Here is a 15,534-nt window from a genome sequence, read left to right as displayed (position 1 = left end):
ACACCAGATTATGCGCCGCTATATTTATTGTAGTTCAGACGTCGTTGTAATTGCAAAAAAGTTAATTGTACATACAGATTGTAGCTCTCTAATGCAGTCTAGTAGAACTGGAAAGTTCAAAGTAGGCTACTATATATTCTCTATTTCCATCAATAGTTAGAAGTACAGTAGGCTACTATATTCTCTATTTCCATCAAGAACTGAAGTACAGTAGTAGGCTACTATATTCTCTCATCAATAGTTAGGGCCTGCAGTGACTCCTCTTGGATCTAAGTGTTCATAAAGAAACCTTAACTTTAATTAGCTACCTTTACTCCTAATGTTTATTTTGTGCTGGGCAACTAACCGGTGTATTGTACAAGCTCACCCACGCTGCAACCTAACCCTTTCTTTCTCTCCCTGTGAGTGTGAGACACATGATTATATTGGGATTTTGAAGTACATGATTATAGTAAACACTCCCATCATATCATTCCAATACATTATTGTGTTTCATTTCATTTAATTAGTTGGTTACATTATTCTGTGAGATGTGGTTGAGGCGTTTTGCATGATTATGCATTTACTAAAGCTGTGACAGGACAGCAGCGATCCTCTTCAGATAGCACCAGAGTTTTGCAACAACGAGTGCAGTGTTGCTTAATGTGCCTTTTGTCTGCGTGTTTACAGAGATAAATAAACAGCCATTCTATTCCTGCACACTGGAAAACCATCATTTCAATCAAAGTGTGTAACAAGAGGACCAGTTTAATGGTCATTAAGCTGTCTATCTCTCAAATTCTACTATACTTGTTGAGATCTTAAGACTTTGGCTTTCACAAGCAGGCCTATGGTAATACAAGTACCACATACACCATTCCCAAGCAAATGCACACAAAGATACTAACACAATAAGACACACATCTGTCTCTTTTCTGCTTTCCTTCACATGCTAATCTGCGTTATCGAATTCTTCTGCTTACCCGCAATGGGTGTCCTTGATTATTATCGTTGTGATATAATATTGGATTTCTCAGTAAATGTCACTAGACAGAGGGACGGTCACCTCTACAGTCAACTCAGTTGTGTAGTTTCTGAGGTGTTTTTCTTTCTGCAGGCCTCTCGTTTTAAAGCGGAATGGTGGATCTTATGTGAAAGACCGCTTACAATGGGCCACGGAATTGGCTGACCCTCGAGTTATTCCTGTTCATTTGAAATCAACAGAAGTATTAGTTGTAGCTTCATTATCCTCATTCATTCAGCCTCCCAAAATCAGCCACGCTTTTCTACATGCCGATCACAGCTCATTCCCACAACAAGGAGGGCCATTTAAATAATTATGGCTCCCTCCTGTACTTGAGCTCTGCATTTTTGCTGCTATAAACACTATAAACTATAAACATGGCTCTAAAGTAAACTGAAACATTCAATGTCACACACTCAAATGGCTTTAAAGTTAAACTGCAATTCAAGTTTGCATGACTCAAGTGAAACTGAGTAGCTATAGCTTGCTGTGGGCCTGCTCTTAAAATATACACAGTACCCATGGGGGGGTTTGCATGTGCCAACCACATACAAATCAGTTAAATTCAATGGGCTGGCTCATGCAGATGGGCTAGTAGTGCACAGGCACACATAATGTAATGTAATGTAATGTAATGTAATGTAATGTAATGTAATGTAATGTAATGTAATATATACAGTATATTGTATTATTATACAATATAGGTGGGTAACATTATAGAATATTCTCTAATGATTAAACCCATTAAGACCTGAGACCAGATACTACAAAATGTCTTAATCTAAATTATTTTTCAGTTTTCAGTTTTCATAAAAACATCTCAGTGGTGCTCAAACGTTTTCATGGCAAGGACCCCCAGAATTATGTGTAGTTGAAAAACCATAGCACTGACGAAGGTCTGAGGACCGAAACGTTTGCTTTTTAATTGCACCATGAGCACAGAGCACCATGAGCACAGAGCATGATAAAATAAAAGAAAAAATATTTTTCTCAGTCTCAGTCTAAGGAGTTTTACTTATTTTTCTATACGGTGAGCGAGTCTTTTCCTGTCAAAGTTTCTCTCACAGACCCCCATCTGACAATATGTTGTTCCAGGGAGTTAAAAACGTTCGGTGTGAAAGAATATAATATCCAAAGATGTGCACATATCTTCACGATAAAAAAAAAAGAAGCAAATCTACAAGCTTGTGAGTGCCGCGCTATATGAGCTTGGTATATCTGCTATTTTCGAGGGGCGCTAGCCCCTCCTATGTCCATATTTGAGGGTCTGTGTAAACACAAACATTGAAGACAAAAGTGAGGACGCAAATTGTGATTGGCCACAATGAGATGATGCATGATGACGTACTGTATAATATGAGCGCCCCTCACTTCACACGGCTGTGATTTTTGAGGGGTTCTAGCCCCTCCCACATTCAGCTTTTGGTTACCGACCACAAACTTCGTCTTAAACGAACATTAAATTCCCAATGACAATGAATGGAGAATTTTACGTCATACACTGTAGTGTCTGAGCAAATAGCCGGCACATAATGTCAATTTCACGTCACGATGATGTACGATGACAAGAGCGCCCCTCACTTCTCTATAGATAAAGTATAAAATAATGCATGGTTAAAGTGGTTAAAAGCTATGTAACAGTATGTAAGGCGACACAGATGCGTTCCAGGTCTTAGTGATTCATCCACTCACTGTGCCCTCTCTCTGTGCAGGTGCGCGCCAGCGCCATCGCCCAGGACGCCGACCAGAACTACGACTACGCCTCCAACAGCGTCATCCTGCACCTGGACGCCGGAGACGAGATCTACATCAAGCTGGACGGAGGCAAGGCCCACGGCGGGAACAACAACAAGTACAGCACCTTCAACGGATTCATCCTCTACGCCGACTGAGAGCCAGGCACGGCCAGAGACACACGGACAGGGAGAGAGAGAGAGAGAGAGAGGGAGAGTTGCACTGCAGGGCAGGAGAGGGAGTGGTGGGGGGGGGTGGGAGGGTTTGGGGCATTGTTAATTTTGTTGACTATAAGACTAAAAAGACTAAGATCTTCACATGTTGTCGACTAAGACTAGACTATAAGACTAAATCATTTCAGATGACTAAATAGGACTAAAACTAAAAAGGTGTGTTCAAAAGACTATAAGACGGAATCCGAATTTGCTGTCAAAATTAACACGAAGACTAAAAGACTACGATTTTGATATTTAGTCGACTAAGGCTGTAAGACTAAGACTTCAGATGACTAAAAATAGGACTAAAACTAAACGGTGTGTTATTCAAAAGACTAAGACTAAAAATCTGAATTTTATGCTGTCAAAATTAACACTGGTTTGGGGTTAAAGGGGGAGACGGGGGTAAAAAAAAAAAAAAAAAGCAACTATATGGAATGCGTTCTAGTATCCTGATTCTCGCCATCATCACAAACACAGACACCTCTTTGCTTTGCATCAACGTACCAGCGTATAGCCAGACATCCTCTGCTCCCTCTCTCCGGCCGAGGCCCGGGTGTGGGTGTGGCTTCCAGAGGACCAGCGTGGTGAGGGCCGCGAGGGGACGAGAGTGGGTTGCGTTGAGGTCGTGGAGAGGCCGCATAGCGGATGGCCTGATTGTTAACCGTTGTTCCTCGGCGGAATTGCAACTCGTCAGATGCTCCGCTGCTTTTTCGGTGTTCCTCCTCCTGTGCTGCCTACACAGACTGTTCCATCACACGGAGAAAATGTTAATAAATATAAACGATTACAACAGTGACAGTGAAAAAACAACCCCCTACGTACAGTGGAGAACATACTCTTCTTCTCTCCAGCCAGTGGCTGTGCTCAGCTGTATACCCGTCAAGTGGAATAATCGGTTTGACTGAATTTGTATTGTCGTCGTGTGCTTCTTTCCCTTAGACTGTGAATTTTATTTTGTAGCGATGCATAATATCTGCAAAAAGAGGTTTTCAAAAATTATAATTTGTCCCCCCGCTGTGAAAATATCCTGTCTGTCTGTCTGTCCGACCGACCGACCGGGGGCACATGCAGGTTTATGAGATGTTAATTGTGATGCTGCTTATTGGAGATCAATCCTCGATTCAAGACTTTCACGGCAAAAACAAAAACACCTCCATCCATGCGCTCACAGAAATGGTTAATTGCTACAACTCCACATTGCAGCCAGTGGTGGACAAAGAAGTACTCAGATGTTTTACTTAAGTAAAAGCATCAATACTGCAATGTAGAAATACTCTGTTACAAGTAAAAGTCCGGGATTCTAAATTTACGTGAGTAAAAGTATTGGCATCAAAAATAAAAGTGCTCATTATGCAGAATGTCCCATTTCAAGTTTTCAAATGTATGACATTTCTTTTGAAAATGGCAGATCTACAAGCTCACAATGCGTCACATGGCGACACACTGTGAGCCTGTCGATCGCCTATTATCAAATGACCAAAGAGTACAGTATTAAAAATAGTAAATGTTACTTTCCACCACTGCATATAACATTCTTTACCCCGTCTACTTCACTCTGTTCACACGGTGTCCTTTCTGTATGGATTCACACAACGATGAAGAAGAACAACAAAAAGAAGAGTTTAAGTGTCTATTATATGTTCTAGTTTCATAGTGATGTTCTACCTGGCACAGCCTTGTGAAAAAGCAAACTTCAGAGGCCAGATTCAAAGCCAACCCGTTTTAACAGCGCACATTTATCCCCCTCTGCGGTGTGCCGACCTACTGTAGTGTACAGTATAGGGCAGTGCTGTGTGCTGAAATCTGGCACCGGAGCCAGAGAGAGAGAGAGAGTTTAAATTGAGCAACTATGAAGGAGTGTGTGTGCGACTGTGCGTGCGTGCGTGCGTGCGTGCGTGCGTAGGGATTGGATTGGGGCTTGCTTGGGGCCGGGGGTGGTAATAGTATAAGCGCGCGGGCAATTTTTCCTCTTTCAGGGTCTTTGAGCTTCACTGGATGTCATCCATTCATTAGCTGCACATTCACTGACACACACACAGGCATTATGGTAATATTTACTCGACATGGCGGCCTGACTGCTTTGCTTGGGGATGAAACCGATTGGGTTGAGTGACTTGGCTAATTATGAGTGACTGCACGTTTGTCTGTGTGTGTGTGTGTGTGTGTGTGATGTGCGTGTGTGCGTGTGTGTGTGTGTGTACACACACAATAGAGCATAGTAGTGGGCGTTGTGTTTTTTTGGACCCACTGAAAAACCCTCCAATTGATTTTTCCCATAGAAAAGAGATTTACAAAAATATGTATATCAATTATTCTAGTCTATAGAATAAAGCCATCCAGGATCCTGGTGAATCAAGACCATATAAAACCTTTGATTCTGTGAAAAAAGAAATACATATTTAATTATATGATATACTACATTTAATAAATATTGTAAACAGAATTATTTAACGTTTTTCATTTTCATTTTTTCACAGAATCAAACGATTTATGGTCATGACTCACCAGGATCCTGGATGGCTTTATTTATATAAATATTTTTGTAAATCTCTATAGGAAAAATTAATGGCCGATTTTTCAGTGGGTCCACACCACACCCACTGCTATGCTATGTGTGTGTGTGTGTGTGTGTGTGTGTGTGTGTGTGTGTGTGTGTGTGTGTGTGTGTGTGTGTGTGTGTGTGTGTGTGTGTGTGTGTGTGTGTGTGTATACTTGTGCGTGTACCTGTGAGTGCATTTTAGCATGTGCCGTGCCATAGCTACAGTACATGTTTCTGTACAATGAGTTACTCTGTGCTATAGGGCCAATGAAATAACAGATATTTTGCTCAGCCAATGAGATTGTGTGCTCTGTATATGGGAGTGGATAGCCTCTATATGGATAATGATGAGAAGAACAAACAGCTTGTAAATTAAATCTATGCTATGTTTGTCTATCTTATTTTATCTTTTGGAATTGTTGAATACATTTAAATAATAAATGGGATTTTTTGAGTGACTTGCAGTTTCTTTTCTCCCCCTCCCCCCCTCCCCCCCTTAAACACGTTAATTAGCAAAACGATCTGTGAAGGTTCTAGTTTTGGCTTGTGAGCGATCCCATGGTTGCAACAGCTGTAAACAACAGCACTTGTGTTCATTATTTCTCATTTGAAAGATTCCAGTAACAAAAATCATATCAGCCTCCGCACCGCCACACCTAAAAAGTTTATTTAGTGTGATAGGTATCGGGGGGGGGGAAGGGAGGGGTGTTCTCACAGTCGAGAAAAGCTGTGTTCGGTGATAAAGACCCCCCCGAATTCAGCAAAGTGAACGAGTGGGGCAGGGCCATTCTGCATGCCAGCGGCAGACTCCTGAAGGAAACACGGCACTATCCCTCCATCGCCCCATCACAGACGCTGCCGCATCCGTAGATATTCATCAACAAAGGAACGATTTACCCGAGCGGGGGGGGGGGGGGGGGGGGTGCAGTGGGGTGGGGTGGGGGTTAGAAATGGGGGCTGAAAGAGATAAAGCACACGCAGAATATAGTTTGACAGAGACGGATGGAGAAGAGAGAGAGATAGAGCGAGAGAGAGAGAGAGAGATAGAGAGAGAGATAGAGAGAGAGAGAAAGAGAGAGAGAGAGAGCGGCAGATATATGTTTAAAGTGGGGAGAAGATATAGGCGGGGAGAGAGAGAGAGAGAGAGAGAGAGAGAGAGAGAGAGAGAGAGAAAGAGAGAGAGAGTACAATATAAGACCCATACGGAGGAGGAGACACGAGACGGACAGGCGGGCTAATAGTGATTTGGGGGCTGCCGTGGTGGTGGATAGCGGGGCCGAGGAGAGGCTGGCTTGTTTCAAGCTAGAGTGAGTCGCGGCCGGGGCTGCGTTGCGCGGCATGGGGTGTCAGGGGAGATTAGCCGGCACGGAGCTGGAGACGGCTTGGGGATTGGACAAGTGTCACAGTGGCTGGACGCTCCGTCCTCCGACCTGGCGTGGAATGGGATGTGACGCCCGCTGTAGCTGCATGGGGTAACGTGGTGTTCTTCAGGGAGACACGGCCGCCACTGTCTGTGTTAAAGTGCTGTCGTCGCTTCCCTCCGGGCATGCAGACGGCGTAACGTGCTGCTGCCGGTGTGTCTAATTAATACACGCCTAATCCTGATTTCATTAAGCAAAAGCTGATTAAATGAAAACACGTGCTCCTGTTTACGTGCCAACTGGCCGTGGATTCGTAGCGGGGGTTTGGAGGTTTCAAAGCCTTGCTCGAGAGCACTTTACCGCTGTATCAAAGTGTGGAAGAAGTGCTGTATGTAAGTGAGGCTGCAGCCTTTGCCACACATGCAGGTATTCTCAGTCAGGGGGACACCGTTCACCAACGAGTGGTTGCTCAAAAGATTGTACTGCAACTCCGTTCCATTGGTATCTTGTTTGTCTCATCCTCTCGCCTGGCCTTTAATCTTTCTGATAAACACAACTCATCCTCGCCTGGCCTTTAACCTGTCTGATAAACACAACTCATCCTCGCCTGGCCTTTAACCTGTCTGATAAACACAACTCGTCAACTCAGCCACACATTAAATGGTAAATGGTGCATTTATATAGCGCCATTATCCAAAGCGCTTTACATAGTGCATCACATTCACCCATTCACACACCGATAGCGGAGGAAACCATGCAAGGCACCAACCTGCTCATCGGGAGCAATTAGGGGTTGCTCAAGTACACTTTGAGCCCGGGATCGAACTGGGAACCTTCCGGTTCCCAAGCGGCCGCTCTACTGCTGAGCTGCTATATACTGTACCTCCACCACCCCCAGAATGTGCCAGGCAGGTGTACTGTGCAGTCACTCCGCTGTATCCCAGAGCGCATGAGCCCAGGCATTAAGCAGCCATGCTAGCTGCCCTTGAGCCACGGTGTGACTCCACTCCACCCATCTCCTGGCTGTTGCAGCGCTGTGTACTGACATAACAGCACGCAACAGCCACGTTGACTCCAAAGAGACCTTTAACAGTCACGGATGGCGTACGTCCTTCTGGCCTCTGCAGACTCCTGCTCTAACTTTTTTTTTTTAAATGTACGATCACAGCTTTTAATGGCCCTTATGTGCTGCAGGCGGACACACCTAGACAGAGCGGGTCAGGGAAGGTCAGTATGGAGAGCAAGGCTGAATTTCGTACATCTGTATTTTTCCCTCTCTCTCTCTCTCTCGCTCTCTCTCTCGCTCCGTTTCTCTTTCGCAGAGTGAAAACTCACAAGATGTAGCGCGATGTCTCCAGAGAGCACACTGGAGGAAAAAGAAGAGATTAAAAAGAGGACATTAGTGACCTTTCAAAGCGCTCCCTCCTTGGTGCTTTTGCACAAACCCCCGAAGAAGAAGAAGAAGAACAAACTATTCAATGTCTAAAAAGTTGACAGGCTAAACAAAGTTCAAACCTATTTTCTTAAGCTATGGAATATTGCTTGCCGGGTAAGTGCTATATTCAAGTATGCCATTCAATTACACAAAGAAGTCTTTGTGGACAAACATCAGAAGCCATCATCGGGCAGTCAAATGTGACAAATGTTGAGCGCTGTGTACTACTAGACATAACAGCAAGCAACAGCCTTGACTCCAAAGAGACCTTTAACAGTCACGGATAGCGTACTGTATGTCGTACGATGGCGCACTTACCCGGCTCGAGGAACAATGTTACGTCATGTTTGTCATGACATGAACACACTGCATTATCTTTCAAATGCTTATTCACTCACCGATAACAATCAACATGTCTGTGGCACACTGCCTTCCATTGCTTCATTTAACCCACAAGATTCTACAAATGACAGTTTTCTGAAAAACCCATGTTTCTATGTCAGTGGTTCTCAAACTATTTCATGTCAAGGACCCCCAGAATGATATGTAATTGGCCGCCGACCCCCGTCTGAAAATATGTTGTTGCAGGAACCCCTCAAAAGAAAAGAGTTGAGTTAAAAATGTTCGCTCTGAGCGCGGCACTCGGTGCCGCACTACGAGCTTGTAGATCTGCTATTTTTCAATAGCTAAAGTATAACATAATGCTTAAAACACCAAAAAGGGTTCCCGCCCAAAATGGATTAATTCATTATCTTCTTCTTCTTCTGAAAACAGAAGGATGAGCAATTTGAGGTACTATATCATGATGCCGATTAGAATACAATTTAGGCATTGGGCTTATCCAGAACGCCTTACAAAGTGCAAGGTCGGAACTCCGAAGTGCTATTGCAGCTCAAAATGCGCCGCATCGCAATATTCAGTGTGCAATCATAATCATGCTTAAGGAAACAAAATATACTGTGAATAACACACACACTATACATTTCATTATATCTATTGTGTACCTTGGATTCAAATAAAAAATAATCGTATGGTAGGCTACACCGTTCAGTGGTAACGCGATATCAAGGTTGTAGTTTTATAAATACATTGTGGAACGGAAATTGTGCAAATGTATGTAAATTAATTTCAGGCGTTGACACTGTCGTATGACACCATGTGACACTGTCGTATGACACAGAGTATACAAATCAGGCTTTAGAGATGGGAAGAAAAGCGTTTGTTTTTCTTCTGGTATACAAATGACCTAATCACTTAGCGACGTGGGTGGCACTAACTTCAGCCCATAATGAATGTAATTGCCGGGTGTGCAATGCATCTGTTTCTTTCTCTGTGCGTGCGTGCGTGCTCGCTGACACGCACGCACGCACTGTACGGTGTATAATTTATATGAGTAGACAGAACTATAGAGCCTATGGGACATGGGGAGATGGATTCATTTTCGTTAGAGGGCAGGTATCATAGAGAAGATATTAACCTCCACACACTGCACACACACACACAGTACACATGCACGCGCACACGCACGCACGCACACACACACACACACACACACACACACACACACACACACACACACACACACACACACACACACACACACACACACACACACACACACACACACACACACACACACAGTACACACTCCCACTCTTAAAGACTGCAAGACGACACACACTGAATACCAGGGCTGGACTGGCCACAGGTCATACCGGCATATTCCCGGTGGGCCGCGACCGTAGGGGGCCGCCATGATTAAAAAAAAAAAAAAAAAACCCAATTTTGTTTTACAGGCAGACATGCCAATAGGCGGCAGGCCACCAGGAAAGGTCCGGGCGTGCTGCCATTCTGCCAGTTCTATCATGATAATTTCACTGTACCTGTATCAGTGAGTGACAAATAAACCCTCTACAAAGGGTTGTGTAGTTGTCTGTTGGTTTGTATCATTTATGTTGTTCTGTAAAAGTGGTGGTATTAGGGCTTGTTTGTTTGTGTGTGCCGCGACGGAGAGGGCGGTAGAGTTTCTGCTATCTGCGCGCTGGCCGGTCTGGGCCAAATTCACGCGAAAATTCCTGCTGAATACACATTGAATGTCAGTTGCATTAATACTGTATGCACTTTACTGTATAACTATTGACAAGCAGGGAAAGCGAGGCCCATCGTTGTGCAAATTAAAACAACAACACTTTCCTTTCCACACAGCAGTGACGTTCTTCCAATCGATCCGTTTTCACAGCGCGGCTCCTCGGGGCCTCCTCGGGGGCGAGCCGTCTAGAACAGTGGTTCCCAAACGTTTTAACCCATGACCCAAAAGAGAAATGTATATCTCCCCGGGACACAAAACTAGTGAAAACAGCCGATCTACAAGCTCACAAAAGTCACTGCACGTTGCTTCGCTTAGATCGGCTATTTACACTACTTCTTCATTATTATGATTCTTTTATTTTAAATGTAACTTATTAGATTTGTTTGTTTTAAAAATGATGTATCTATCTATAAATGCACCAAGTCTCTGTACTGTACGTATACGTAATTATGTGTGTATGACTGTAATCCACGTAACTCGAGCCCTGTTCGCCCCACCGACTTCAAGTTCGACACACGCGTTCCACACCGGTGTCACAACACTTCATATTTGAGCATGCCTGACACAGAACTCCATAGAATAAAAGGAACACAGAGAGACAGATACAGAAATCTCCATATATGGGCATAAAAGGGACACAGACAGATGGGTGGAACGGGTACTCTGACACGGGTACAACGGGTATTGCATAGCCGGGTGGGGCATGGATCTCCAACTTCCATTGTTCCCGATTCGGTGCTCTACAGCCGGGCACCGGTCTAGTATTTTTTAATGTAGGAAAAGAAAATGGGATTCTTACTCAAGTTTTCGTTTGGGAAACAGTGGTGTGCCTGTGTGTGTGTGTGTGTGTGTGTGTGTGTGTGTGTGTGTGTGTGTGTGTCCGTGACTCATTTCGCAAACCGATCAACAGCAACTATCTTGTGTATGCTGTACTGCCAGTAAGCCAAGGAAATAAATCCCTGAATATTTTCCACATGTCGTTTTTTTTTGTGTGTGTGTGTGTGTGTGTGTGTGTGTGAACAATATTATAACAATCATCTAGTTCAGTGGTTTTCAACCAGTGGTCCGTGGACCACCAGTGGTCCTTGAGGGTGTTCCAGGTGGTCCCCAGCAAAATGATGGAGAGTTGGTAACCAAATGGACCCTTATTAGATCTTTATTGTTTAACATCAGCATTACTTAATTTACAAGCAGTCTACACAATTAGAGAATTTAGAACAATTGTTATTTTGATCAATGTTCTATGGTGTCTTCTATGGTACCAAGTACTATAGCCTCACGTAGCGATACTAAATATATTACTGCGTGGATATTAGTCTTGTCTCTCTCAGTGTTCCATCTTTTTCTGCAATGTCCCGCCCCATATTTGCATACTGGGCCCTGATTGGTTATTGCCTGCTTCCAGACGAATCTGGTTGGCTCGTCACCATTTCGTCTGTGAAGTCATTCCACAATTGAGAGGGGCCAGACTTAATCTGTCCTGGGGCGATATGCATTGAGAGGGGCCAGACTTAATCTGTCCTGGGGCGATATGAGAGGGGCCAGATTTAATCTGTCCTGGGGCGTTATGAGAGGGGCCAGATTTAATCTGTCCTGGGGTGATATGAGAGGGGCCAGACTTAATCTATCCTGGGGTGATAAGAGGGGCCAGACTTAATCTGTCCTGGGGTGATATGAGAGGGGCCAGACTTAATCTGTCCTGGGGTGATATGAGATGGGCCAGACTTAATCTGTCCTGGGGCGATATGCATTGCAAAGTCATGATGAAGGCTGGCTACGTGAGTCTAGGTACCAACATCATTCATTACAGTATAGAATTGTGGAACAAAATCATATCTAACAACAACAAAATATTATGATATGTACTGTAGCTTGCGGAGTTAGTTCAGTCAGAGTTAATACGCTGCATTACTATGGGTGCATACACTGATATGCAAAACCCACCTGCAATTGGCTGACGTGGCAATCAGCTGACCAATCGGGGCAGGGTATTTAAGCTCACCTAAAACTGCATTCTTCCTGCGTTCCTTCTGCATTATGGTTCCTGGTTGTTGTTATGCGCCGTTTGTTCCCACCGCCACCCCAGCACCACCGGTGGGCTCTGCTATTTCTGTTCCCCATGGGGGGGGGGGGGGGGTTGTTATTGTATATCTATATCCATGCTCTTAATGTTTAATGATGGCTGTATTGTGCAGAGCAGGGAGGAAATGTATAGCAGAGCCGAACGCCAAGATAAAATATCATATGCACACTTATTCTCATTCTATAATAAATATTTGTGCAATCTATTGGTGAGTTATCCGACTGAACTTTGGTTTTGGGTCTGAGCAGCTGAATCTCATCAATCTCATCAAATGCGGAATAAATAATGGGCCGTCCTTGATATGAAAAAGGTTGAAAACCACCGATCCAGTTTATTTAGTGCTTTTCTAGATACTCAAAGTTGCTTATGAGTCTAATATATTTGGGAGAGAGACACACACCATCAGCATGATATCATTAACATGACGTCAGAGATCCACAGGGAAGCCGTGCCGTTATCAGAGCCCGTCTTGTTCAATCAATAACGGAACAGGCCTCCAGACTCTTGCATAGCTTTTTGTTCGGAGCCGTCTGTTGATATACTGAGTAATAATTTCCAAATTTAACTCACTTAGCCACCCTGCTGCTCTGCTCTTCTGCAGCCTGGTGGATGTGTGTGTGTGTGTGTGTGTGTGTGTGTGTGTGTGTGTGTGTGTGCGCGCGTGTGTGGGCCAAGCCTCGTGTCACCTGTGCTGGGCGCGCTCTGGGCGGAGAGGCAGTAAGCGAGCTGGTCTGGAGTGGGAGTGGGCCATGCAGGGCAGGTGGGATTTGAGGCAGGGGGAGTGGGGGTCGGGGGAGCAGACATCTGTGATGAACACGCACAGACATGCGTGTTACTCTGTACGTTGGCAACTTGGGAGGGCCACTGGAAGCAATTTACAATTTACAATTTAGGCATTTAGCAGACGCTCTTAATCCAGAGCGATTTACATTAAGCAAGAACAAAAAAGCATGGGAATACATCATATAAAAACATTTATCAAGAAACATGCGTAAGCTAAGAAAGTAACAGTGGAATATCTATATAATGAAGCTATACATATAAACTATACATCTATACTATATGCTATACATATGTACTATGACGTGCTATGACTACATACAATGCAATTATAGTGCTGTCTACATAATATGCTATAAGTCTGTATCAAATGCTATCTAAAGCTGAAGCTGAAGCTGAAGCTGAAGCTGAAGCTGCATGCACACAACATACCCGTGCTCATCATAGACATAAAAAGGTAGACGGCTCCTTCGGCTCTGGGGCATGTGTATCTCGAGTAGGCAAGATGGAGGCAAGCTTTTGCAGAATCATCATAGCGGAAGCTTGCCAAGCTTCCGTGTGCATAACGGAAGGGGACATTCGGTTTGTTTTCTCATGCCAATAAAGCTAATTTGGATGGAATTGATAAGTCACTTGAGTGGCAGTGACGTAGCGTGCCTTCCAGACTTCTGCTTGACTTCCGCCAAACGCTGGAGACACATGGATCCAACGAACTGCAGCGGCCAATGAGGCATCTATTTTTTTAAATACATTATGTCCGTGATGACTATAGCGCTCAGAGGCGCCGTTCCTGCGAGTGCCTTCTCGCTGGTGCACCCTTGAGAATTTACAAGCCCCAAGGACATGTGGCCGCCGCGTTTGCCAGATTTACCGGTACATTAAAGCAGGTCACCCATTGACTTTTAACAATCCATGGTCTACACACCTATACTACTTAGCAGGTCACACAACAATGGAACATTTATATGCATATGCTATTAATACTCTGCAGCTTTGTAAAGCTTTGAAGGTGCACAAGTGGCATGTTTACGCACAGTGATAGATCACTGGCAGCATGCACCAACACGAGGGATGGAGAGGGGGAAGAAAAACCCTTCTGGTTTAATTAATAGCGTTTCGGTGTCAAAGCCTTCCTCAGCATGAAGAAAGTGGTCAGTGATGTTGTGTGTACCAAATAGGGATGGGCAATTAATCGGTCATCACATCTTATCGGCCGATATTGGCCTTAAAATGCAATATCGGTATAGAAACGATATAAAACTAGAACTGCACTCTGTCGAGTGCATACTTGCTTGTTGCATGAATGGCCAACTAGTGCGCAAGCAGAGCGCGCAAGTACAAGCAAAGTCCCAGCAAATTGTGCCTGATACGGCAGTGGTGCCAGATTACATACATGTATACACAGGAGCATTACCTTTAATCCTCCCAAAACTAAAACATATCGTCATTACGTCACCATCGAAAACCAATTACACTCTGGCATTGGGTCCTTTAATCCACATATTTCTTACGTCATTATTGAGAGCTATACATATATACTATATGTATATGTGTATATGTAATTTGTAAGTTGATTAGCGGTATACTGTGGTAGTGTGGTTACTTTGCGCCTTTTCAAATCCCAGCCAACTCGCCACTTTTGATGCGTATGCACCGTCCCAGCAAATTGTGCCTGATACGGCAGTGGTGCCAGATTACATACATGTATATATAGGAGCATTACCTTTAATCCTCCCAACACTAAAACATATCGTCATTACGTCACCATCGAAAACCAATTACACTCTGGCATTGGGTCCTTTAATCCACATATTTCTTACGTCATCATTGAGAGCTTGTTATACATATACACACCATGTAATCTGGTCCCAGCAAATCAGGCACAATTTTGCTTGGCTGGGACGGTGCATACGAGCCGGGCGAAACTAATACTGCAAGTAAATATTATCAGTTTTAGCAGATATTTTATTTCATAATGATTATCAGTGTTTTCTGGGGAAGCTTTCAAAAGAGTCAACAAGTTGGAACATTTTTAAATAAAAAAATAAATACTCAAGCTGTTTATGTTGAGATATGGGTCAACATTTCAATAATAATATTCCTAGTTTTGGATTAAAGAGGTATTGTTTTTTTTCAAATTCAGTGTTTATAAGCATTATTTTTTTCAGAATGGATAAAATGATTATAATATATCGGTTAAATCGGGCAGAACAGCAATTCACCCATTCAAGACGTTAACCCTTTAGCTATTGAAAAATAGCAGATCTACAAGCTCGTAGCGTGGCAGCTTGT

At 43.8% G+C, this 15,534-nt stretch overlaps 1 protein-coding gene across 1 annotated transcript in view; it reads left to right on the top strand.

The window, feature by feature from the left end:
* LOC310869518 (C1q-related factor-like) overlaps positions 1-2,895 on the top strand; it is a gene marked incomplete at its 3' end in the record, with an annotated part of 26,842 nt that extends 23,947 nt beyond the window's left edge. The window contains exon 2 of the mRNA XM_083780292.1: positions 2,716-2,895. Within this exon, the coding sequence (XP_083636418.1) occupies positions 2,716-2,895 (180 nt within the window). The remainder of the gene's footprint in view (positions 1-2,715) is intronic.
* Positions 2,896-15,534: the final 12,639 nt, after the last annotated feature.

Source organism: Protomyctophum parallelum (genome assembly GCF_964188405.1).
Source record: "Protomyctophum parallelum genome assembly, chromosome: 13".
NCBI classification, from domain to species: domain Eukaryota; kingdom Metazoa; phylum Chordata; class Actinopteri; order Myctophiformes; family Myctophidae; genus Protomyctophum; species Protomyctophum parallelum.
This window is presented reverse-complemented; position numbering and strand designations above follow the sequence as displayed.